The sequence below is a fragment of the Cavia porcellus genome, unplaced genomic scaffold, assembly GCF_034190915.1.
Source record: "Cavia porcellus strain 051 isolate PalLab524CR breed Dunkin Hartley unplaced genomic scaffold, mCavPor4.1 scaffold_2, whole genome shotgun sequence".
Taxonomy (NCBI): Eukaryota; Metazoa; Chordata; class Mammalia; order Rodentia; family Caviidae; genus Cavia; species Cavia porcellus.
In genome coordinates, this window is record NW_026947485.1 from 33336145 (window position 1) to 33361359 (window position 25215).

Consider the following 25215-nt stretch of genomic DNA (forward strand, 5'->3'; position numbering starts at 1 on the left):
TCTCTAAAGTTTTTTTAAATTTTATGCTTATTGGAAAATAGATGAAGAAATAGATTATTAGAGAAATTCAAAAATTCCCACAAGATGTCAGAAAGCAAGATGGTAGAGATGAAATCCCAAGTTATGTGACCTGAAAGCAGTTGCTCTTTTACCTTAAGAACCAAGAAATGTGCACTAATCTAACTGGATGTTCCCTTCCCAAGTACCCAAGCAGTCAGTGAGTCATTACAGACTGGTTAGCCTGGCCCCAGGGTGGCACAGGAACTATGGGGAAAAACATAAAAATAACAAGAGTGCCTGTTCCTCCAGTATGAATGACTTACTGGCAAGACAACCTGTTTTCAAAGAGTTGCAAAGAATTAAGTTGTTCCAGAGGACAGAAATATAATGATTAGCACTATTTTAAGTGTCAAGTTCTATGATTTCACTGTGGGCTGAAGACTGCACAGTGTAAGGAGCAGGTATGGTGGAAGTTGCACAAATTAAATGAAACTCAAGAAAGAATTAATTTAACAAAGCCACTGTTTTCTCATTTTAATTTTTTTTTAAATTTTGGAGATTTGATAACATTTTGATATATTTCTTTTTCCATCAATATATTACTGTTTTGTATGTTTTGCTTTGTTTTATTTTGTTTTACAAAATGGAGTTTTGTTTTACAAAATGGTGCAATATGATTGGGTATCTTTTAAAAAATTAAATATGATAATAAATAATTTCCTATATGTTCCCATTAATACTAATAATACATTTATATAAACCATATATATGTATATGCAAATACTACATTAAATACACACACACACACACACACACACACACACAGACACACACACACGTGATCAAGGTAGACCCACCTGAACAAGAAAAGTACTAGGTCATTTAGATACAGGAGATAACATGATCCAAAAGGAGGATTCTACTTTGGATCAAAGCTGGCAAGAACTGGAGACAGGATCAAATGGCCCTGGAAACAGAGGGGTTAGCAAGAGGAGTCAGCAGAGGGCACATGCATAATTTCTGTCCTGTCTCTCCTCTGGCACTTGAAGGTACCTACCATCTGATCTGTTTTCCTTTCCAAAGAGCTGCTCTGAGGCTCACATGACTATGTGCCAAAGAAAGGTCATTCAGGCATCAGAGAATCCATTTCCAGAAGCAGATCTGTTTACAAACTGGGAAGGCATCCATTATAATAGGGGGAACAAAAGGATTTTTCTTTACAAACCCGTCCCTAACCTTTATCTTAGTGAGTATTCCTACTTTCTTTGGCAGGTTTTTCCTGCTCTGTAGCCAAGTACAACTGTGCTGGCACAGGGTCACCTCCTCACTAGATGTGTAAAGCAGATAGCTGAGGTCAAACTTGCCATCGTAGAGTAGAAGTTTGGGGCGCATACAAAGAAACAACATTTCCATCTCAAAGTTTAACAATGAGAAAGCAATATTAAAACTGGGCGGTGTGGTACTTAAACAACATCTGAGGGCCATCAGCTGCTTGACAGCTCCTAGTCTCCCAACTAGGAAAAATATTACCTGTCGTAAACGGAAACCTGGTCCCAGTTGAAGTTAGGGAAGGAGTTAGATTATTTTGGAATCGGGTCTTTCTGTAACACATTCTTCTTTTTTTAAAAAACATTTTGACCCTTTACTGCATCTGATACTTCGTAATATTTTGAGCATAATTTTGGAGTTTAGTTCCGTATGAAGTTGCACCCTGTAAAGTTGATGCTATCTCATTCAGACTCACAGGATCCAAAGTGTTGCCAAGAACAGTTTTGGCTTCAAAGATCCAAAGCCTATGCAAAATTAAAGAGGTAAAATTTTAGTGCAGTTCCTAAAGGTTATCTTGTCCAGTGTATGAAACTTATATACCAAAAATTCTACAGATTATAAATATAATCTAATCTGTATTATGTATAATCTAATCTGTTTTATGTCATCTTCAATGTTTTTTATAACTTTTATAATTTGCTACCAGAGGATATTTCTAAGGTTAACTTCCTAAATGTAACTGACTAATCATTACTGTTAACATAAAGATTGCCTACCTACTTTTTGCCCTAATATTTAACTAGCTGAATTTCTTAGTTTTTGGTTTTTTTATTACATAATTAATTCATTGCAACTATGATTAATTTATGCAGTAATTAACAAATGCAAGACTGAGTGTTTTTACTTAAACCGTATGATAGTATTTGAATAAATAAAGCATATTACTGCCAAAACATCTAACATGTTGACCTATGACTGAAAGAGACTACACTCTATTCAGATGTTTAAAATAAATCTGAATGAATTGCTTTTTGGAAATGATGATTAGAAACAATGGTTTCTGTGTCACATGAGCAGTGATTACATACAAGTGTCAGCTTGTTGGAAATACTGCTGGCATAGGTCTGTGGCTCATTGGCCATCAAAGCTTGAAGAATAAGCTAGTGCTAATTCAAACGTATGCCATGGAAAGAACTCAGGAAGTATGGATCTGAATCCAAGTTTTGCTATTTTAACTTTATATATGTTAATTTAACATCTACTGTGTACAAATATGAGTCAAATATGCAAGACACATAAGCGAACAAGAGGACAGTCTTTGTTCATAAGGTGCTGACAGTCTAGGAAGAGGGAACAGTTTACTCAGCTCCTGATGTTACTCTGGGATTTTCATGAGGAGGTTAATAAAGTTTAAATCAGTTATGGAGACAGTAATATTACTTGTTCCCGGTATATGATATATTGATGTACGTTCTAAAGGTCCCAACCACCTTATTGAGTAAATATGAAAACGTATTTGGAGTTCAGTGCCTGCATTTGAATACCAGCTGGCTGCAGGACTTTGGGCACGCAACCGAACTTCTTACCTTCTCAACTTACTACAAATTCTGACAGTGGTTATTACTTCCTTCACTGAAAATTAAATTGTGTAATAGTTATACAGAAGAACCCAGCAGAGAATGTAACACTTTTATCACTGTTACACTATGTTTTAATTCTTTGGGAGGCTACTTAGAAGGCAAATAGTTGGGACAAATGCAATTTCTATTTTTCGATTTTGAGGCATCAGTATACTGATTTCCATAATGGTTGCACTGGTTTGCATTCCCACCTACATGTAGAAGGGCTCCTGTTTCCTTGTAGCCTTGCTATCATTTATTATTTGATCTATTGATGATAACCATATTATTGTGATACATACATACCCATTAATAGCAGTATAATGCATAATAGCTAAATCTTGGAAGCAACCCTTATATTCATCAACAGATGAGTGGATAAAAAATATGGCATTTATGCCCAATGAAATACTACTCTTCCATAAAAAAAGGATAAATTTGAGTCATTCATAGGAAAACAGATTCACCTTGAGAGTATAATGTTAAGTGAAATATATCAGCACACAAACTTAAATATAATTTGGTAATAAACACAGAGTAATAATTACAGAGCAAAATAAAAGATATATAATAAGAAATAGAGAGATGGATGTTTTTTAAAAGGGAAGAGAATCAAGACATGGAGGGAAGAACAGAGGATGGAAAAATTTCCATGTATCAACTCCCCAGAAGAATATAATCAATATATACTGGAAACATGTACAAATAAAAATAAAAAGTTAAAAAAAAGAATGTACCACATAATAAATACTCCATTGCAGGTAATGGTTATCAGCATTTAGTATAATTTATTCTCATTTTAACATTAAGGAGTTGCACAGAAGTTTTGCAATTTACTCACGATTATATAAGAAGTTGAAGAGATAAAACCTAGCCAAATCTATATTTTTCCTTTTTCTATTTATAAAAATATTTTTAGAGATGTAACTTGAATAACTTTGAGGGATGTTTAATGAATGTGTCCTCAAGTCCAATTTCTTTGTTTTCTGTTCACATTACAGACCAGGTGAGCCAGGAACATGCAACACTGTGAAGCTGGAATCATTCATCTGAAGCGAAGCACCTGGTCTCCCCATCACTGAGCCTAGCCTGAGAGCAGAGCTCCTTCTGTCTGGTTTGCTTATGTGTGTGATGTGAATTAGTTTGCAGAATTACTCCCTAATGGCAGCGAAGTTGCGAGGATCTGACCACCCTCAAGAAGGTCAGAAGAAGATCAAGAGGGACATCCTTAAGTACACCAAGAAGGCATGGGCTCCTCTGGATGGACAGCTGTATCCTGACCCCAAGAAGGAAAGTCAGACTGCCTCTGACACCCTGCTGGGTGAGGAAGGCCTCAGGAGTATTTGCGGGGGGGGGGGGGGGGGGAGAAATCTGTGGGTGAGAAATATGAGGCTTGCAGCTAGGGGGCAGATGCCTTTGGAACACGGACTTGGAAGAAAGTTCTATGAAATCAACATTTCTGACTTTGCAGACATTCAGAACACAGACTCTCTCAACAAAAACAGATCAGCTAATAAATGAACTCTGCTTCCTTTCCATTCTACCACCCTCTCATTTTAAGTTCCCAGACTTGTAAACTGTAGAGATCCATTCTCCAGGGCATAGAGTTTCTTTCAGGACATCATGATTTTGAAGACTCTTGGAATCTTGCATGTAGCATCAATAATATTGTTAATAATTTAAAGGATAATTAGTAAGAAAATATTTCTCCTGCCTTCCCAAGATGTAAGCTTAGGATGGTTTTCTTCTTCACCCTTTATCAAATTCATTCTACCCTTTCATGCTATCTTGACTGAAAAAACAATCTGCACCTCTCAGGCCTGCTGGCTTTCTAGGTTCACCTGATAGTTTGTGAGCAGATAATGTAGGCACCCACTGCCAGGCAGGATTAAGTCATAGCTTATCAGCCAAGGTAGACAGTATCTAATGTAAATGTAAATAAGTATTTCATAGGAAACATTGCTTTACATCTTCCCATTTTGCCTATTTGCTGAGCCAGTGCCGAAAAGCCATCTTTTACAGACTGGTGCCTTTTCAACGCAGGGCGCCTTTGGCAATCCGGGGACTGTAGTGCAATTTGTCCCTGGAATGAATGCAAATTTGGTTTCTAACCTGGCAGAGAATCCTTGCAAATAAACATCACTGGCTGGCTGCCTTAGGTAAATGTCCTGATTCAATAGAAGAGGCTCCGTGGTGATTTACACCCAACAAGGGAAAGACAAATGTCTCAAGTGCTTTTTCACCCTTTTATGCACACCAGGTAATATAAAAATTATTCTAACATGTCTTGCTCTTCACTGATTTATTTTTCTCTTCTTTAATATCTTTCTTTTGTCCTTCCTTTCTTTTTCTGTCTCTTCCTTTCTTTTTTGAGTTACAATCTTTTGACAACTTTATACTACATTCTCAGGAATGGCTGATTATAGAAACCAGGAGGTTGGATCTTTAGGGAAAAATGAATAAACCTTTCAAACACATGATTAAATATGTAGGAAATAGAACTACTGAGTGGTATTGAGTTAAGTTATTTTAGTTAGTCATGCAGGGACTAACTGATCTGTTTCTTTCTTATCTGTAGAAGATTCCAAGCAAGAAAGTATACAGCAGTGGCTGAACTCCGGAGTTTTGTAAGTGTTTCTCTGTGCTTTGTACATTTCTTTTGTAAAGAACTATGAAAACTATGTGGATACCCTGCTGACCAAGGTGGGATATATAGAGATTTTAGCATTAATCGTGTACTTATAAAACATTATTCTTTTTGGCAAGGGGATACTATTAATTGAGCTGAGGACCTTGTGGTTGCCCTGCAGGCACTGTGCCACTGAGCTACATCCCCAGCCCAGAGTTATTTTATTATTGTAAAGCTGAACATCAATTTAAAACTAACAAATAGAATGTTTCTTTAATGCCTGGCTCTTAACTGGCTTCCATAAGTGCTCTTTTAATAAACTGACTCTGCATTTGCACTCATTAAAAACCAATTCACTAAAATTTATTTAAACCCATTATTTGATTCCCATTTCTTTCTTCTTTTCATAGTATCTCTGTAAATGAAAACTTTCAGCAAGTCATCAACAACACTGGTAAGACAAAAGAATCCAGAAGCAGTTCTGCTTCCTAGAGCTGGATGAAGATGTAGGTGTGAAAAATGTGTGAATGTATCTTCCTAAAATGAAAAATATTAGAGGATCTAGTAGTGGATCAGACCTCAATCCTTGCATTAGATTTATAAGACTGAGGCTCCAAAAAGATCGGTGCATCTGGGAGAGCAGGCGAGGGGCTGGAGCCAAGGCTCCTGTCACATCATCAACTCTCAGACTGCAGCAGAAAACTGCTTAGATTGTACAAATGCACTTTCAAAGATGTAATTACAGAAACGAAATTGTTTAATTTCCCTCACATTGTATTGTGCTTTTACTTCTACATCTACCTTTCCTGCCTTTTCATCTGAAAATTATACTTCTATTGTCTCTCTAATGATGTATTTGTTCTAGAGAAGAACAAATGATTGAATTCTAAGCAAATAAAACAAGTATTTCTGAGCTAGAAAGATGTATCACACTTGTTTTGCTGAGTTTTGATAAGAGCATCATGAAAAGAAAAATAAATTTAATTTTAGGTCTTATGGATTCCATATTTACTAAATGAAATTCCATATTTCTTAGACTCTATGATCTCTCTACTATAAAATGTCCCTATTTTAAAAGTACTAATCACATAGAGAGAATGAAGCCTGGTGATTATAAATAAAAGTCAGTATTTATTATAAAACATCTTGATTTCACAGATATTAAAATGTGAGAAAAGTTTTAATATTAACTAAGTACCATAAAGCATATATATATATATATGGAAAAATATATAAAATAAGAGTTTAATGATTAGGAGGAAGAATTACTAGTCTGGTAGTAATTTACTTTGCTTATTTTAATTCTTTTACTTTCCCCATTTAAGTGAAATCTGCCTACAAAAGTTCATTTAAATTCAGGCGTTTTTACTTTAAAAAAAGGTGTATTATTAGAATTTCTCTTTCATCAATCTGCTTTACTTTTTAAATATAAAGTTCCATGGTCCCAAAATTTTGAATTTTTTCTAATAAATAAAATTTAACAAGCTCTCTGTTCATAATAGTCCAGACTCAAGGAACACACAAAAACTTAAGAAATACACAGCTAGTATTTCATATCCTCTGACACTGACCTTGCCTGGGTCATGGCGAGAGGCCTCGCCCTAATTTTGAAGTGTTCAGTAACTGTATTAGTATCCTCACATCCCAGAAATTACAGACAAATGTTGACTTTCCATCTGAACCAAGTCATGAACTGCAAAGTCAGAAACAGGCGGGAAAGACCTGGAGAAAACAGGGTCATCCACAAACATGCTCTGAGCGTAGAGAACCACAGCTTCCATTTGGCAGCTCTTTCATCTTCAGGGAGGCTTTTAACAATAATGGAATAGCTTCCTATGAATTCAATTGAACCTTTATTTTTACAAGGCCCTTGCTCATTGATCAAATTTTAGACTCAGTGACCTGTGCAGGCACAGGCTTAGCTCTCATTTCTGGGTTGCAGATGAAGAATCTGAGGCACGGGTGGTGAAATGCTGTAATTTGAGGTCACAGCTGATTGAGGGCAGTTGGAGAAGCTGTAAATACAGGTTTCCCTGGGTCTCTCTGTACCCTGGCATCAGCTATGATGCCAGAGATGCGCTCTGATCTTAGGGAAGCCCAGAGTCACACAGGGAAGCATGGGTGCTTGAACAGTAACAAAAACTTGTGATCTGAAGATTTTGGTAAGAATATCAAGCAGAAAACTTGGGGGAAAAGAAGAAATAACTGCAAAAGAGAAAGAAAAGTAGTCACAACTGGAGAAACAGTCCTCTTAAAACTCGTGAGATCATAAAAGGTTATAATGTGCATGAGTATTTGTTTCTTGAGCCAAACAACAAATCACTCAACACTTGTTGGCTTAAAAAACAGAAATTGACTCTCATAGATTATGGATGTTAGAAGCCCAAACTCAAGGTGCCAGCCAGTCATTCTGCTTTTGGAGAATCCCTCCCTACCCAGCTTCTGGTGGCCCTGTGCCACTCTTTAACTTGCATCTGTGTCCATCCTATGACTCTGTTTTCACAAGGTTCTTATTCCTGTATGATGACTCTTCTTGTAAAAACACCAATAATTGGATTTAGAACCTACTGTAATCCAAATCACAGCATTTCACCCCTCTGTGCCAAGCCTCAGAAGAGATCAGTAAGGAAGCCAAAGTTGGAATAAAGCTCCCTTCGAGTTAGGAGAGTAGCATCACCCCCTCCTGCCATTTCATTTCCACCCAGAACACAAAAATAACACCTTATTTAGAAAGAAGAGTTTTGCAAATGTAATTAGTTAAGATCTTAGCACTCTCCTCTCATTACATTCTTTTTTCTTTATCTTTCTTCATCCAACTTCTCTTGTCTTAAAATCTCTTTTGTTCTGATAATCTCTTGTCCTGTCTTTGAGGCCTGACCCTAAGTTTCACAGTCTGTATAAGGAGCCTCCTGACTTTTACACTGAGATGTAATTTCTTTTCTGAACACATACAAAAAGCCTCTCTTGGTTCTATGTATGTGGCACTTCAAGAGTACTGCTTCAAGTTATTAGGCATATGATGTTTCTCCTTGACAAAACCGTAATACAGGGATTTCTAGGGCAGGAACTATATCTAAATCACTCAATTGTGCCAAAACTAGTGATGATGTGTTCGTATTGAAATATTCTCAGAGGGGCTGAGACTTGAGCTGGTCAATAAAAGAAAGTATAATTTTACAAAGCAATGAGGCAAAGCAAGAAAGTAATCTGGTAAAAGTCACAGGAATTTGAACAAAGGCACAAAAATGAGAATAAAACTAAACGTGTGTGGAAAGCACTGGAAAGTGATGAGAGTGGAAAGATGGTTTCATCTTAGGGAGCAAGAAAGGAATTTTTTTTTTTTTTCTGTTAGAGTGCACTCGGATTATCAGTGTCTAAAGATCCAGAAAGAGGGAATCACACTTGATTTCCCAGGACTATAGTGGTACTGAAGTGTCATTTCAAATACTAGTTAAAAGGGATAGGAAGTTGTAACTGGGAACTGGGATAAATATAAGTTTGATGACTTATCTCTGTTTATCTGAAAGTGGACCACAAATAGTTTATGGTAACAGAGGTATCTGCTTTAGGCGTAGAGTTGAGGAATAGAACAACGTGCATTTCACCTTTGCTGTCTCTCTTTTTGTGAGTGCTGAAGTCGCTATAATGATATTTATGACAGATCCTAGTGCTTGTCCTGGCAGTGAAGAGGGTACACTGCATATATTGGGAAGTTATTGTGGACTAACGTTTGTTGAAACAAAAGGGTCAGCAGTAGAATGGGGAGGAAGAATTCACATCACCTGGAAAATCAATAGATACAGGAGGAAGGGAAGAAAAATCAAGCATTCCAATTAGCTTTAAATTTTTAAGCGTGAGCATTATGCAAAATGGGAGCATATCTTTCTCTCTATCTCTCTCTCTCTCTTTTTTTTTTTTTTTGGTAAGAATATGGGTTAAAAATTTGCTGTCTATAACAAACAAAAAATGCTTACCACTTCTACTGAGTGTCCTGATCATGCAGGAGTTAAATGTGCAGAAAACTGTAGAATGCTATTATTTTAGAGCCCTGTGAAAATGTAATTTGATTAGTCTATTGGATGATATTCCAAAGAACCAAATGTCTTCCATGAATCAGTCAGAAATGCTTAGGAAAACCAAAATAAAAAATGCTTTCTAAGCCAATAAAGGTGCTAATTAGTGCCTTCTGCATATCTAACTACATCTTCTCCAGTAATACATTTTGCAGGGTTAAGTGTGGTATCTGCTGCTTCAGATGGCAGAAGTCCACCTAACAGTAGGGAGGGTGATTGGAGACGTCAGTATCTAGAAGAGAATCAGAAATGGAATTTCATCCCAGGGAATGGGATGTATTCAGGACATCAAGGGCTTTCTCCTCACTTTAATTTCTCCCAGAAACAATACTGAGGAATGCAGGGATAGCAGGACTTACTTTACTTTTTCTCTTCACCCTATCTTAAGGTTTGTAGAAAATATAATCTGATTTTTAAATCCTAGCCAACATATCCTGAAAAGGGAAAAACATGTGGAGAAAATTGAAAAAGTAAGTGGAGAAGTAAGTGTGAAACAATGAGGGTCCACCCAGCAGGGATTTCTGTGTTGGGCAGATGTGCATCTATACGGGTCCCACCTTCTGCCTGAGACAGTCGCAAGCCTGATGTCTGCAGTGCTTGAGGAATTGTGGGATAGCAGTAGCAGCTTGTCTGTCCTGCAGTGGCATTCCCTACGCATCAGAATCTGTCAGAGTAGAGATCAAATGCTTCTAGGAACCAGGCAGGTGACTGCAAATAAATGAATTGGGCAGCATAGGAACTGCAAAAACTCAGAGAATGGACCCCAGCTCTAAAGACACGGGACAATGCTGCTGGCTCTTCCACATTTTAGGGAAAGTCTAGGAATCTCAATCCTTGGGAGAAGTAGCACACCATGGGCCACCAGCTTGGGCTTCTGCATTCAAGTTCATTATTGAAAACGGGCCAAAGGAAATAGGACCTGACCCTGACAAGCTCATCCTCGGGCTCCAGGAAGTTTATTTTGTAAATTAGCAAAATGAAAGAAAAATAAAAGCTCTTCAACAGACAAGGGATCATCATTTCACACTGCTCTGTGTAAAACTATGGACTGCTTGTGTTCAAATGCAACAAAGGTCAACTACTCTTTCCACAAAAATCAAGAGGTCAAAACACATGGCATTGCTGTGAAAATAACACTTGCTCTCCAAGGACCCAGAGAGCCTGGGAATGTAAAATAGCAATCAGAAAATGAACATAATCAATTTTTAATTTTGTATCACACTTTTATAAATAAGGCTCATCTTATGAGCTTAAAAAATTATATTAATTTTCCTTGGCATGTTTCCCTCCAAAATATAAGCTTGGCAGCAGAAAGGCCAATGTCTGAAGATAGGCATTTGTGTCATTTTCAACAATATCAAACAGAAAGAGTACAAGGAGTCTGGGCAAGAATATAAAAGCTGAGCTGTAATCTGAGTGAGAGTGGGTCTCAGGTCTCAGGCCTGGGTGCATGCTGTTATAACCTAATTGCTGGTGATGGAAGGCATGAGGCTCTTTTCCCAGCTGGGACTAAAACTGAAAGGTCATCAGATCAGAAAACTCCCTACTGAGACCAAGCTGGTCCCCATTGCTGATAAAAATGTGTCACCTTTACTAACTTCCTTTCCTTGAGCACTGCAGGAAACTGTCATTGGTTTCCAGCCAATCGGATTGGCAAGGCAGAGGGATATGGTGCATGAAGTACATTACTAATTCCACGTGGACACTGAGATCCCAGGCAGAAACCCTGGGTAAAGGGCTCCAGATTCTAGATAACTACATTTTTCTGAAGGGCTAGATTTCCTGGAAGGCCAGAGGTTTTGAAAATGCAACAAAACTAAGCTACATCTTTTCATCAGTATTTGAGAATGGATTACTTCCTTCAACAGTGTCTGCAGTTTACTGTGGCCACTGCACTGAATCCCTTTACTGTACCTGCACATTCATTCACACTTCCTAGTAAATCCACAGCAACAGGAGAAAATAAGAAAAGACTGAGGCCATGACAAGAACATTAGTATTGGCAGAGAATACAAGCAAAAAAAAATACATAATATTTTAGATGAGAAGTGCTTAGAAACTCTCCAGAATTCTCCAGATGAGGCAAAAATGGAGGTCCATTTTGTTAGTTACATGCAAATAGTGCATAGAGAGAGTACAGATAGGAATGGGGGCAGAAAATAGTGGAGGAAATGGCTTGAAATGGTAAATATTTATTTTACCTTCCATTTGGGCAACTCATCATTTAATTTATCTTGGCATCAAATCTTTACAACATGATTGTCTAGAAGCTGAATTGTACTTGCACGCATGATATTAATAAGTTGATAAGGTTTTTTCTTCACGTGACAACTTAAATAAATTACAGGGGTTTTCCAAGTTGGAGAAGCTCTGAGGCTGATCCTGAGTGGAGCCTGCTAAACAAGTGTGCCACCGTGCCTTCCTGAACGGGAGATTTGTATTTTGCGATGATATGTTTTTAAACTCTGAATATTGGAGGTGTCTCACATAGTAAGGAAGTGGACGAACACATTCCTTGGAATGTTTTAAGAAGCAGTTGTGTATTTTATTTAAGTTATTGACCTCTAAAGTTTACATATATGTTCCAATATTATTGTATCTTTTCAAATATGCATAAAGTATATGCTAAGCAAAGGAAGACAAATGCACATAATGAGATCATCTCAATCAGATTTTGATGGATTTACTGAAGATTCTAAGAAACTATCTGAACTCAGAGAGAAAGTGATATAATTAATGATGTCTACTGTGGAAACAGATTTGACAGTAAAGCACAGACTTCATCTGTATCATCATGGTGTGTTTTCACCCTTTGAAATAGATCAGTATTTCTGACTCTGTCTGACTCTTCTCAGAGTTCTATTTGTCTTGTGGTGTAGATATACACTACTATAGCTATTTTCTCCTTCCATCTTTAAATTGCAGTTGTATATGCTGATCTTAGATAAGAATTCACTCACACCTCAATAATGTATCTCTAGTCCTTATCTTTCTGTACTAGTATTCCTTTTTCTTAACAAAATAATTCAGCCTGTTAGAAAGTTGTTCAAAATTATAAATGTTCCTAAATCTGCCCCCAGATATTACACACAGAGAAGTTTATAGGTAACTTGAGGTCTATTCATAGATTCTTTACCCCAACAAGACTCCTAAACTCCCAAATGCAATTATTATTTTCAGTATTCTTTCATGTTTTAGTTACTCAGGTTTGTACATCTAGTATTTCTCCCAAACCAATCTTATGGTGAGAAACTTTATGTTCTTGTATAAGCACAAGATGAGAAAAACTTCCCAGATTTATACATGTTATACATTTGTACCCAGGAGAACCATGAGTGAAAGAAAATGAGAAGACCCTGAGTACTCTGGGAAATTCGTACATGTTACATCATGACATGGTGTCTGAGTACTGCAGGGTCCCCATGCTGGCCACTGAGCCCTCCACTTTGTGCATATTCTCAAATATTCTGTCCTCAGCACTGTCACTACGCAAATGGACCTTTGACACTTTCTTTCTCGTGTTTAGTTCCTTATTTAAAAATCTTAACACAAAACCTTACCTTGACAAATACACGAAATTCCTCTCTGCCTTTCAGGTAAACTGCAAGACACTCTGTTGACAGTGTGGTGTTCTAAAAAGCAACAGAACAACAGCAAACTCAAATAAGCTGTGGCATGGTGCTAGCCAACAGAAATGTCTTTAATCCTGCCGAGCCTCCATTTTCCTCTCTTCTAAATGAGGATTAATAGTACTTACTTCACGTTTTGTGAGACTTTAAAGATTGTGCATGTAACATGCTTGGCACATTGCCTTGTACAAAGTTGCAGCTCAGTAAATAGTCTCACTCTTATGATCAATAATAAAGGTAGTAACACATTTATTGATCAGCTATGTTTGACTGTATGGTTAGGAGCTCTTTTTTGTAAGCAGCAGTTTCCTTACCTGAAATACAAGGCTTAGTCCTCATGATTAAAATAAGTGGAATTTCTCAATAAATGTTGTGTCCTTCATATCTCCTTCTGTCTGGACCATCACTGCTCCTCAGTGGGCCTTAAATAGGTACATTGAGTCTGCTTCTATCCCACCATCCCCAGCGCTGCATTAAACTTACTACAGACATTGTTTTTCTCCCCTTTAATGGGAGGAATACCTCCTTCCCATTTATGAAATTCTTCCCATACTTCAAACTCCAGAATAAACACCATTTTCCAGGAAACCACTGCCAACACCTCCATTAGCTACTGAATTTCCTCTCCAAGGAGCAAGTACATTTTGTCCAGTGTTTGTTACACTGTTTAGTCATTCATTATACTCTGTCTTGTTCATCACAGAGATGTTCTGTATTTCACACTCATACAACCTTAAAAATGGAAATTCAGTCCAACATGGGCTAATTTGGAGATGAGAAATCTTCCATGAGATAGAAGGAAATTTAAATTCACCTCTGTTATTTTGTTTGTTTGTTTTTGTTGTTGTTACAGTTTCTTGGCATGAACAAGGAATCATTCAAATGACTGTGAAAGACTACATGAGGTAGGTAGCAGAATCAGAGTGATTTCACTCTAACATTTTTACAATAACTGAGGTAGAACTGAGTATTAATAATACCATAGATCCTTGGATTTAATGAAAGATCACTGGTTTAACATCAATGCCTATAATATTTCATCAGCCTTGAGAAACAAAGGTTCCTTAGATGTCATAAGAGGGTGGCAAAATTAACTCAAAAAAGGTGGCTCAGGGGATATTTCATTAGAACCTATGCATAAATGACATTTTATCACAATGCAACAGTGTTCATAAGGACCGGTTTATAAAACTGTTACATTCATGTTTTCATGTTGTTACTAATCATCATGACATTTACAAAAAATAATACATACAGTCTCCAAAGTTAGATAGAAAGTTTGCGTCTCTTAATATGAGTAGAGACTAGACCTCAATGTATGGTCCCTTGTAGTATCAGCTTCAGTGGGAGTCCCCAGAGAAAAGCAAATTTTCAAGCAGCTACCAGAGATACTGTACTAGGATATCTGAAGGTAGAGCTCAGTTTAGTTTGTAAATTCTCCAGATGATTCCAAGGCACGCTGTAATTTAAGATAAACTATGAACTCTTCAAAGTTAGGAACTTTGCTTTCTGTGTTTCTCTCTTCCTTGTATTTTCTAGATAATCTCAATTAGCTGAAAACCACATAAACATCACTGTGTCTGTCTTACTGCTACAAATTCATATATGAGAAGCTATTTGTCATTATCCTCCTCCTTAATGGATTGTTTGCTTTTTGGAGTTTTTTGATGAGGTTGTTTTGTTTTGTTTCATTTGCTAGTATGGAGCTATAAGTGACCACAAGAATTTCTCATGCAACTCTCTTAGTTTCTCAGAGGGAACTTGAGAGTCAGGTTCAGGGACAAGCTCATGCTTCCATGGTGTTATTAGGGTTACGACTACATATGGGCCCTTCTGAATCCAAGGCCATAGCTGCTCTGGGTAGCTCTGCTGAATGTTACAAAATAAGACGTGCCTTTTAAACCCAAGATGAAAGCTAAACCATGGCAAGCTAACACGAACTTAGATGAGGTCATAAGTGAAAGAATGTTTTCTGCCTCTACTTAAGGATTCCAAAAATCTCAATATACTTTTAAAACTAGAATTTTAAAAGAAGTATGTTTCTTTTATCAAATTTAACAAAAAGATTCAATTACACAGGGAAGTGGCAGGGTCCAGCCATCCTTACTAAATGTGGATAGTGAAATTCCCAGCCTACTAGATGTCTGGTACAAGTCTGTGTTCTCTAAAATCAAAGAATGAGTTTTAGGAACAACGAACATTAAGAGCAGAATACATTTATTGAGCAAAAATAAGCTTCTGTCCAAGGGAGAGACAGAAGGGGTCCCGAGTGAGTTGCCTTGGACTCCACATTCTCTAGGGATTTTTATAGAGCAAAACCATGAGGGGAGGCAGGTCCAAGGTGAGGTGGGTCCAAGATGGGGAAAAAATAGAGGCAGGTGAGCATGAGGTAGGGCAGAACTATGGTTAACCAATAAATTACAAGTGTAATTATTCAAGTAAAATTGATTCAACAGGGATCAAAAATGAGGAGGCAGTAACAAGTGGGTATGAATCCAGAACAGGGTCTGTGGCTATAGGGAACTGGGTTAGTGACTCTTGGCTTCCTCAGGCTGACAGAGTGCTACTTAGAAAATCAATCTTTAGCATGTGGGTGTATTTGTTTGCTCTTTTGTCTTGAAGTCTGACCAACAGCTGGAGGTGTCTGTCTTCTCCAAGGTTGCAAGATATTTGGTCTTCTGCAGCTTGAAGGCCTTGTCCTGTCTGGCTGATGATAATATTTCTAATTAACTCAGTTGCCTGTAACAATAGGATTTAGACAAATTCAGGAGCCCAAGTAAGATAGCTCGATGTCATTGGGAACATTGATATCTGTACTATAATTTTTGATACATTGCAATTTTATGTCAATTGTCTATTATATTTATTTCACTTATGACCTTAGGTTTAAAAAGCTAAGTGTGATTCATGATATACATGAGCTTTGTAAAACTGAACTGTATTATAATAGAGTTCCAATCTCATTGGAAATGTTTTAAAATGATCTGCAGTACCGGCCTATTGGATCAAGTGATGATCATCGTTTAATAATAAAGGATTTTGGACTATGCATGTAAATGGCCATAGGACTCCTGGGAACAGCATATTACCATGCAGGCTGAAATCTTTTTCTGTTAAGAGAATTAGTGTGGAGTTGTTTCAGTGACTGATAGCTGTATGTCTTTCATTGTATAATTTTAACTTCTTCCCTAAAGTCGAAGCCTAGCAAAGCTGTGTTCATGAAAGGTCCCCCAATGATTTGCCATCTGTCAAGAGTGAGACATTCTGTCACCTTTATAATTAGCGGGCACCTAACACTTAAATTCTCACACCTTCTGTAACAGAACACTCTGAAAGGAGGAGCAGCCCCTCAGCTGCAAGTTCTTCCTTACAGGCGTGGCCAGTATGGCACGATTATTAGAAACCAAAAGGAAATGCAAATGTTTGATCTGAAAGGTAAAGACTGACAGTGACCTCCTGGGGACTCTCTAAATCAACACATCTCACTCTTGGTATTCCCTCTCGCTCTATAGATCTCTGCACGAGTTTTCAGAAACTCCTACCCTATCAAGAAGGACCAGTTTCAATTCGTGCCATCCTACCCCAAGTGTACCACAAAGGTAGGTGATTTTCAGGCATTTTTCATTCAGTGAAGTGATTCTGCACAGCAAAGGATCTTGTGAAATGACACATAAGCACTTGAGAAATACTTGTTGGGTTATGAATGTGAAAAAAGAATAAAGGACAAAAGAATCAGTAAAACCGAGAACAGTTTAATAAGCAAGCGAAGAATTGGTTCAAGCATTGTATGAATTTACATACAGTGGTATAAAAACAGGTAGAAATCTAAGATATATCTATTTAATTCAGAGCATTTATCTATTAGAAAGATCTTCAAGTTATATTTCAAGAGAAAAATTCAAGATAAAGAAAAATACACAGTGTTATGATATCTTAAAAAAAAAAAAGGAAATTTACAAAGTGTGAATGTAGTGACATAGAAATACATCCAGAAGTCCACACATAGATTTAGTAATAAAGGGGTCAGGATTCTTAAAGGTGTTGGAAAGAAAGGAGAGACATTATTTGTAATATTGCAAATTTTAAAAATTAAAGCAGGTTTTCATATATTTCTTACACAATTAAATATACATTTAAATGTTAATATTTTCTTCATAATATGAAAACATTTTAATGACAAATCAATCAATAATAACATCTTTGGCCATGAGGCAATACCCATTGGAAGGAAAGGACTATTTTTTATTTTTCATTTTTGTGCCATGAGTACCTAGTATAGAACCTGGAACATGGAGATGTTCAGTAATTATTCATATAAAAGGATTAAGAAAATTTGTAAAATGAAGTTGATAAGAGATTAAATATTTCATGCACAATTTAATTTCTCACCAAACATCATTTTGCTCCTTGAGCTTATTCTGCATTAAGGTATCTATGTCAGTGTAATTAAGAGATTGGCACACCCAGCTCTCCTGTTAGTTCTGATGATTACAATGATGCCCTTCCCTCAAGGGTACCTGGCCTCATTTCTTCCTTTATTTATTTGGAGTCAAAGCCTCAGATCTCCATGACACATTAGAAAGTGAACTAGATAGTGGTTGCTGCCCATGAGACTATAACCATAGCGGTAAAATTATCTAAACCGTCTCAAATAAATTTGTTAGTGGTACATGTAATGACAAACAGTAACTTCAAGAGAAACAAACACACAAACCTGATAAAAAACCTTATCAAAAGTTCTGAATCCCAGAGAGCAACAAGTTTTGTTAAGTTCAACCCCAGAGAAATTCAGTAATTGGGAAGTGGGCTAGTATACATAAGTACAATTTCAACAAACTGATGTTTACCATTTCTAGTGCCAAAATGGACAAGGACATTTTGACAAAAGCATTTATTCTTGTTTCACAACCAATTAAAAAAAAAAAGAAGAAGAACATATTTTAAACATACCTAAGTATTCAAAATCATTACTTGTAAACATCAGTCCTTATAATCTGCATTTAAAAGTATCTTTGATAGACATGTACAGTTGAGGAATCGCCAAGACTGATACACTATTCTTCTGCAAGTCCCATGTTGCAGTCTTTTACTGATTCCTCTCTTACCATCAATTACCACGTCTTGGTTGTCATTGTACAGTTTCTGACTTCTGTTCTACAATCTTCCTGCCCTATCTAATTTAACATGTGCCCACTAGGGGAATGAAAAGCCAGATGGCTAAACTCATGGCACTGTATGTAAAGTACAGGCAGGAAGTCCCTGAGTAGGGTGACTGAAAGTCCTTTAAGTAAGTATATATGATCTGTTATGAATGTACCATCTGTCTGTTCAGGTTCCTCTCTCAGGCATTTTCCAGAACACTGGTTGACTGGGAAAAAATGGCTTATGGTTAAGTGAGCTGTTATTGAATAAAAATATTATATTTTTTTTTATCACAGCATTTCTGAATGGCTGGAACTTTGGGAAAAAGATCCTGTGGAGATTCTCTTGGATCTAGGGTTTGGTGCTGATGAACCAGACATCTGCACACAAATCCCAGCCAGGTTCCTTCTCTGTGGATCAGCAGTCAGAGGAATTAACATACATGTTTTCCTTGAAGCTCAGAAGCAGCGGATGGACCTTGAGAACCCTAACTTGTATGGTGAGTGAGGACCGTGGAAAGCATCTCAGCAATGGCAAGAGTAGGCCTCGGTATTCAGCAGGACGGGCTAATGGACTGTGTACCATAGCAGCCAACACCTCTCTTCCAGTGGATCACAAGACAAAGCATTCATTTCTCAATTACTCTGCATATCTGCTGTGGGTTTGCTTGTGTCTTTGGGAGAAGGGCTGATCTGGACCATATTGTCCTCACTCTAGGACTTGCCCCTCACAGGCAGTCTGGAACATCACTAGTGAAAACAACAGGGAAAGAGTGCAAAAGGAACACTGCACGCAACTCTTAAAGTTGTTCGACTTATGATTTGTGCAAACAGATCTGTTCAGATTTCAGGACTCAAACAAGTCAAATGGCCAGATAACCCACATGTTGGGAATGTGCGAATTTGCCATATTTCCAGACGGAAAAGTGTTGGTAATACTGTTGAACAAAGCTGATATATATCATAGCCACTCACCAAGGAGACAAAAACTGCTGTCAGGCAAGGGTTGTCATGAATCACTAAGTGAAACCTTAACTTCCCCATTTATGAAGTTTAGGCCACTAGTACCTTTACCTGAAGGGATGGTTATTATTCTATCATATCTGCAGATTGGTGGATTATACATAATCCTTAAAGTTATTATGCATGTTGTTCTATTTACCCAACAAGTGAGCAGTAGAATTTTTCTTTCTAGAACATTGCTAAGAACCTCCTTAGCAATGTTCAAAGGGCATATACACTGTGCCTGAATAATTTGGAGGCATATATCTTGCCGTTAAACAAATTTATTTGGAATCAGATTAATTCAATATGCTAAGGTACACTTTCAGTCTTCTAGAGAAGATATAAAATGGCATTTTCAAAGTAATTTAAATGTAGAATCCCTCTTGCAGCAGCAAAAACAAACAAACAAACAAAAAACACCTTGACTGAATAGAGTTTGGAGGAATTCTAGATGAAAAATGGCAAAGTCTTGTTTCTGGAATAAATAATTTTAAATAAATAAATTCACTGTAAAGAAAGTCCAGGGAGATGAAATGCTGTTCTCAAATGATTACATAGAACAAAAAGTGGATGTTTCATTTAGGTTTTGCATTTTAGTTTCTTTTTCTCCATTTTCATGTGGATGAAATGGATCTCAAACTTTTAGCCATGAAATTTTTAAAGAAGAGTATGACAACCTGAAACTGTTGTGACACAAAGCTTCTTTAAGTTCCAGAAACAGTTTTGGTCTTTGTTGTCTCCTCTTCCAAACAGCACGGATATGTAAGTTCTTTGATCAGTTCTTTATTTGGGGAGAATAAGAACACTTACCAATATTTGAATAGCAGTCAAGCTGATCTGAGAAGTAAACATTTTACAAATGAAATTGACACATGGATTATAGAGGAACTAGGAATTGGTCCCTGATCCTGTGATTTCCTGGCCTACTCTGATTTCTACTATTAAACACTCACCAATACTCTTTTGATTGAAGAAAACTGAGAAAGTTGAATATAAAACAAGCAATAACAAAATTAGTAGGCTGCTTGAAAGATAAAATGGATAATTATGTCTCATTCAGAGTTAATACAAAAAATTCAAACTTGTGAATGAGAATCAATTTGTCCATTCAACCTACCCAAAGGCAAAAATAAAACATCCTACCGATACTTTCAGAGTGTTGTGTTCTCTGAATTGCCTGAACCAATTAAGCTGATAGGCTTTATCTTAATTTTGGTATAAAAAAAACCCTATGGGATGAGTAGAAGACAGTAATAAAAGCTAAATTATGATTTGATCATCCCCACTGGGTCACAAAAGAAATTTATTTCAGCCAAAGCTTAACTTGGGAGGAAGAATGAGATCAGAATTATTCTGAAACATCCAAAACCCAAGAATTTCTATATGTCTTGCATGAAGAGCACAATCCTTGGTGAGAAACCTACCACAGTTTTTGGAGTAGAATCATGATTAATCAGTATCTGCTCCTTTCAGGTGAAAGAAGCAGGTAGGGATCAGGGTGTGCTCAGAGAAGAGTTTGCATTGCTGAGATGATGATCAACAAAATAATACCCTACAAGTTGCTGTTTCCATGGCTTTAGTACCTTGTGATATCAAGCATACGTCATTATTTTTTAAGCTAGCAAGGGTACCCAATCTAAACCTTAAAACGTTGGGTTTCTCTCTTAAGCTAATTAAGTCAGTGCTATTATAATTTGCATGAAAATTGAAAACATCAAGAAAAGTTTACCATTTAAATTTTGTTTTGAAAGACAAATGGTTTTCCTATTAATGGCTAGACTTTTTAAACACTGAGGACAATACTGTATGATCCCTTTCTGAGCCTTGCACATTCATTGTTATTATTTTCACAAATGATATTTATCATTGTACTGTTACAACTTTGTCTTGATTCTGACATCAGATTTGATTGATACAGAGGACAGTCATGATTACCTCAATGAAAATCTGAACATTTAGTGTAACATGGAGCTTACTACTTATTATGTATGTATTAAGCATGCACTCTAGGGTCAAATACCTACAGATAGTTGACCTAGGATTTGGATTAAGGCTACATCTCAGAGTCACTCACAATCTCAGGTGATAGAGATGGTAGAAGTGGTCATTAAATATCTACCACCTGTCAAGTTATGGGAAGGATCTTAAGCCACTTCATACTGAAAGAGCTGGGCTCATTCTTTTACATTTAGTTTAATATGCATAAGTATATGGATTCATACATGTTTATAGTTCTTAATAGATTAACACATAAAACCATATGGACATATATGGATCTATGTATGTAAATGTAAAAGGTGTTTACTCTCCCCATAATACAGAGAACTTTCTTATTATATAGGAAGATCCTCTGAAACAAAGACTGAGAAAAAAACTTGAATTTTTTTTTCTTTTTGAGAAAAGTTTCCACTGTCCAGTTCAGAGTGGCCTTGAACTCACTTTATAGCCCAGGCTAGCCTCAAACTCACAGTGACCCTCCTGTCTGAGTTTCCAAAGTACTGGGATTACAGGTGTGTGGCTCCATGCTCAGCAAAACTTGAGTTTTAAGAGTGTAAAACCTCCCCTCTTGAAAATCACATTAGCCAACTCTAGTTTTTCCTACACCTGTATATTACATTAGTGCAGATTCACTGGGCAGATTCGGTCTCAAATTTGTGCATTTCTTGTCATCAGGCCGTTTCCGACAGATAAAAGTACTGGACCATGTCAGCAATGCCTTCTCATCTTTGCTGAATGATGTTAACACCCTGCAGAATGAAGCCGACGAGAAAGCTGGAGGACACAGCATGAACAGAACATCAGTGAGTGGGGTCAGACAGCGTCAGAGAAGAATGAGTAAACTCTTTCAGAGAGCTTCGAGACAGAGCCTCTGGGGGGACGATAACACAGAAGCATCAGAATCAATCAAGATGAAGGGTGAAGTTTCCATCCCCTCTACCAAACCACAGGAATATGGAGCAGAGTTCTCAGCAGCCTCAATTAGTCTCAACCAAAGTCACAAGTCTCCTTTAGCAGAATGGCATTCGATCCAAGCCATTGATGGCTTGGCACCTTGTCACCCTCTTCGAGCACCTTTGACCAAGCAGTGGCCTTACTCGTCCATGCTGGCCACACAGGCTCCTCCCTCCTGTGGGTCTAAAGAGTCAGTCAAAGAGGGAACTCAGAAAAAACACTTGATTCACAGCAACAAGCTCAAGCAATTGTCTCGACTTGAGGGGAAAACACCAGATTCCTTTGAAATGGAAGAGGTCAGTTTGTCGCACCCACCTGTTCAGTTTCTTTATAGGAATAACCTGTACCACAGTGTCCTTGCCTTCCAGGTCTTGTTTATCCATTCTGTCTTTTGACACCTTTGCCTTACATGTTATTCTTCCAGATTCAGCTTAGGGCAAGACATTTAAAGTCATTCTAGTTACTTCAGTCAGGAATGAACTAGTATGAAATCAGCTTTCTCCTATTTCTTTTCTTTTTCTTGCTCACAGTTGAACCTGAGTTCTTTCTAATTTTGCTTTTGCTCAGTGTTTCAAGATGCATCTCAGTAGGCTTTGCTTTGAGTCTAACTTTTAGTCTTTCAGCTTCTTTAAAGGTTTTCATGTTTCAGCTCCTTCCTGAGTAATTTCCCTGCTTAGAGCCTTTGAAGAGAGAGCTTTCAGTGCTGGAGATGTGCATGTGTTGCTACTCTCCCTCACTAAACTCTCAGCAGCCTCAGAACCAGGGAATGTCCTTGAAAATATCGGATACACAATGCCTACTACAATGCCTTGGACAAAGCTGTAGGAAACTGGGGTTGCTTTTGATTTTAGGGGCTTAGTATTTTGTTTGCTTCATCCATATTTATGCTCATGCAGTTGACCCTATTCCACTCATACCCTCTGTTCTTTCATCTCTGCCTTCATTCATACCAATTCTCACTCGCTTTTCAATAACACCTCCCTCCATACTGCACAACATTTCCCCCCATCAACATACGTGTGAACATATTTCCACTAATTTTTCTATTCTGAATGGCAACTGAGACCTGGAGTTCACTTGTTGACAACTCTGATACGTACTCCAATTACGAAGGAGTAATTGCAAAATGAGTAATCTTCCAACCCCACCCTATCATCTAAATAATCTAAAATCCCCGTAAAATATCTAGACACAAATTTCAACTTGCAGTCACTTCTCCACTGAGAGTACTCTGTGCCAGACCAGTACAGAATTGTTAACAGAATTTGCTTGGAAGGGACAGCAGAGAAGTGACAGGAAGGACACAGAAAGCAGTGACATGGGCCAGACTTTGATACGTCTAGGAGGCACTGTAAAGTCATTTTACAGACATATTAGGTATCCAGGCAACAGTTTAAGGGCTTCTTAACCAGGCAGGTGACTGAGAGGATCAAGAAGTTAATAGGAATAAGATTGGACTATAATCTTAAGAACAAGGGTTAGCCAGGTAAATATGTCTATTGGTAGCCCTCTCTGCCCAATAAAGATATAAAAATGCCTTCAAAATATTTAGCTGCTGATTCTCAAAAAAACATATGTCTTATATAAAGAACTTCTATAACCCAAAAATACAAGACTGAATTCAGAATAGTACCATAAAAATTATAAAAGGAAGAAAAATGGACTTTTGGTTAAGTTTTTTGATTTGAATATAAATGGAGGTAGTATAAAAATAAGACTTTACCTTCACATCAGTCTTGCCAGAGTATTTGGTTACCAAAGTAAGAGCTTGATTACTCTAATGATTATCAATTCAACCTGAAGTTCATTAGTCAGTCTGATATCTTAGCTAAGATCCAGAAAAGAAGTTTCATTAAACTCCCCCCTGTCCTCAAGTCTTACTAGTCTCTACTGTTCCCCAAGATTTTTCCACTCAAACAAGGCTAAATTAAAGGAAAATCAGTGTCCAGTGAGCATCATTCATATGTGAGAATGCAGGAATCAGTAAAGAGCAAATTCTATGTAAAGAAGTAAAGAAGAATGTCAGGCATAGCTCAGCATACTTTCAAATATTCTAAATGACATTAATTCAAGGAAAATCTATTTATTAGATTATATTTTGAGGAAAAGAAGGAATACAAATACAAAACTTTTAAAAATTTGTTTATCTGGCATATAGTACTCAGCAAATATTTGCTGAAAGAGTTAAATAACATTAAATGTATAAAACTATTAACTTATAGGATATCATCAAAGGAAAAACATTATTATAGTGAACTTCAGAGTTCCACTCTGTTTTTAGTGTTCCTTTAATATTTTCTTGGATGTGTATATGTGAGAGTGTAATGTATATGTAAGGCAAAGATAGCTCCAAAATGATGAAAAATAAATTGATTAAATTTTATTGTTACAAAACAATACATATATAAGATATTTTCTTCTCAACATGGAGGAAATAGTTATTTCATTCAGCATCCATGAATGAGTAAGTGAAGCTTGGGTAGACTGCATCTTAAACAGGAGTCAATGCCAGATTTAATATTTATTTTTCAAAGGCAAAGAGAAAAAAGTCCAATTATAAGAAATTAAAAATATATGTGAAATGAGCAAATTTTATGGCATTTAAATTATGATCCAATGTACATAACTAACTAGCTAACAGAAGTCTAACTATGATTGGCCAGACTTTGCCTCTAGATCAATTGATGATACTTTACCCCAAGGCCTACTAAAAGCTGCATTTGGCAACATATGACTCACTTCTTAAACTGATTCCAAAAAAATTGAACACAGATTTACAATGCAAAAATTACACATTTTTGTGTTTAATTTTTCTTAGTGAAACTGAGTCAGCTCTTACCTTTTAGAACTCCCAGACACATTAAATTAATTTAATATGCGTGCAATTATAAACTCAGG

At 37.0% G+C, this 25215-nt stretch overlaps 1 protein-coding gene across 3 annotated transcripts in view; it reads left to right on the forward strand.

Moving 5' to 3' along the window:
* Positions 1–25215, forward strand: part of Itprid1 (ITPR interacting domain containing 1) — a 152215-nt gene that overhangs the window by 59442 nt on the left and 67558 nt on the right. For 2 of the 3 annotated variants that reach the window (XM_023564290.2, XM_063240378.1), the window contains exons 3-9: positions 3890–4209; positions 5467–5515; positions 5928–5971; positions 14073–14124; positions 16732–16818; positions 18658–18860; positions 22039–22613. In XM_023564290.2, the coding sequence (XP_023420058.2) occupies positions 4050–4209; positions 5467–5515; positions 5928–5971; positions 14073–14124; positions 16732–16818; positions 18658–18860; positions 22039–22613 (1170 nt within the window). In that variant the 5' untranslated portion in view covers positions 3890–4049. Of the gene's footprint in view, positions 1–3889; positions 4210–5042; positions 5149–5466; positions 5516–5927; positions 5972–14072; positions 14125–16731; positions 16819–18657; positions 18861–22038; positions 22614–25215 lie in introns of those variants that run through there. The other variant, XM_063240389.1, reaches the window with a different exon arrangement.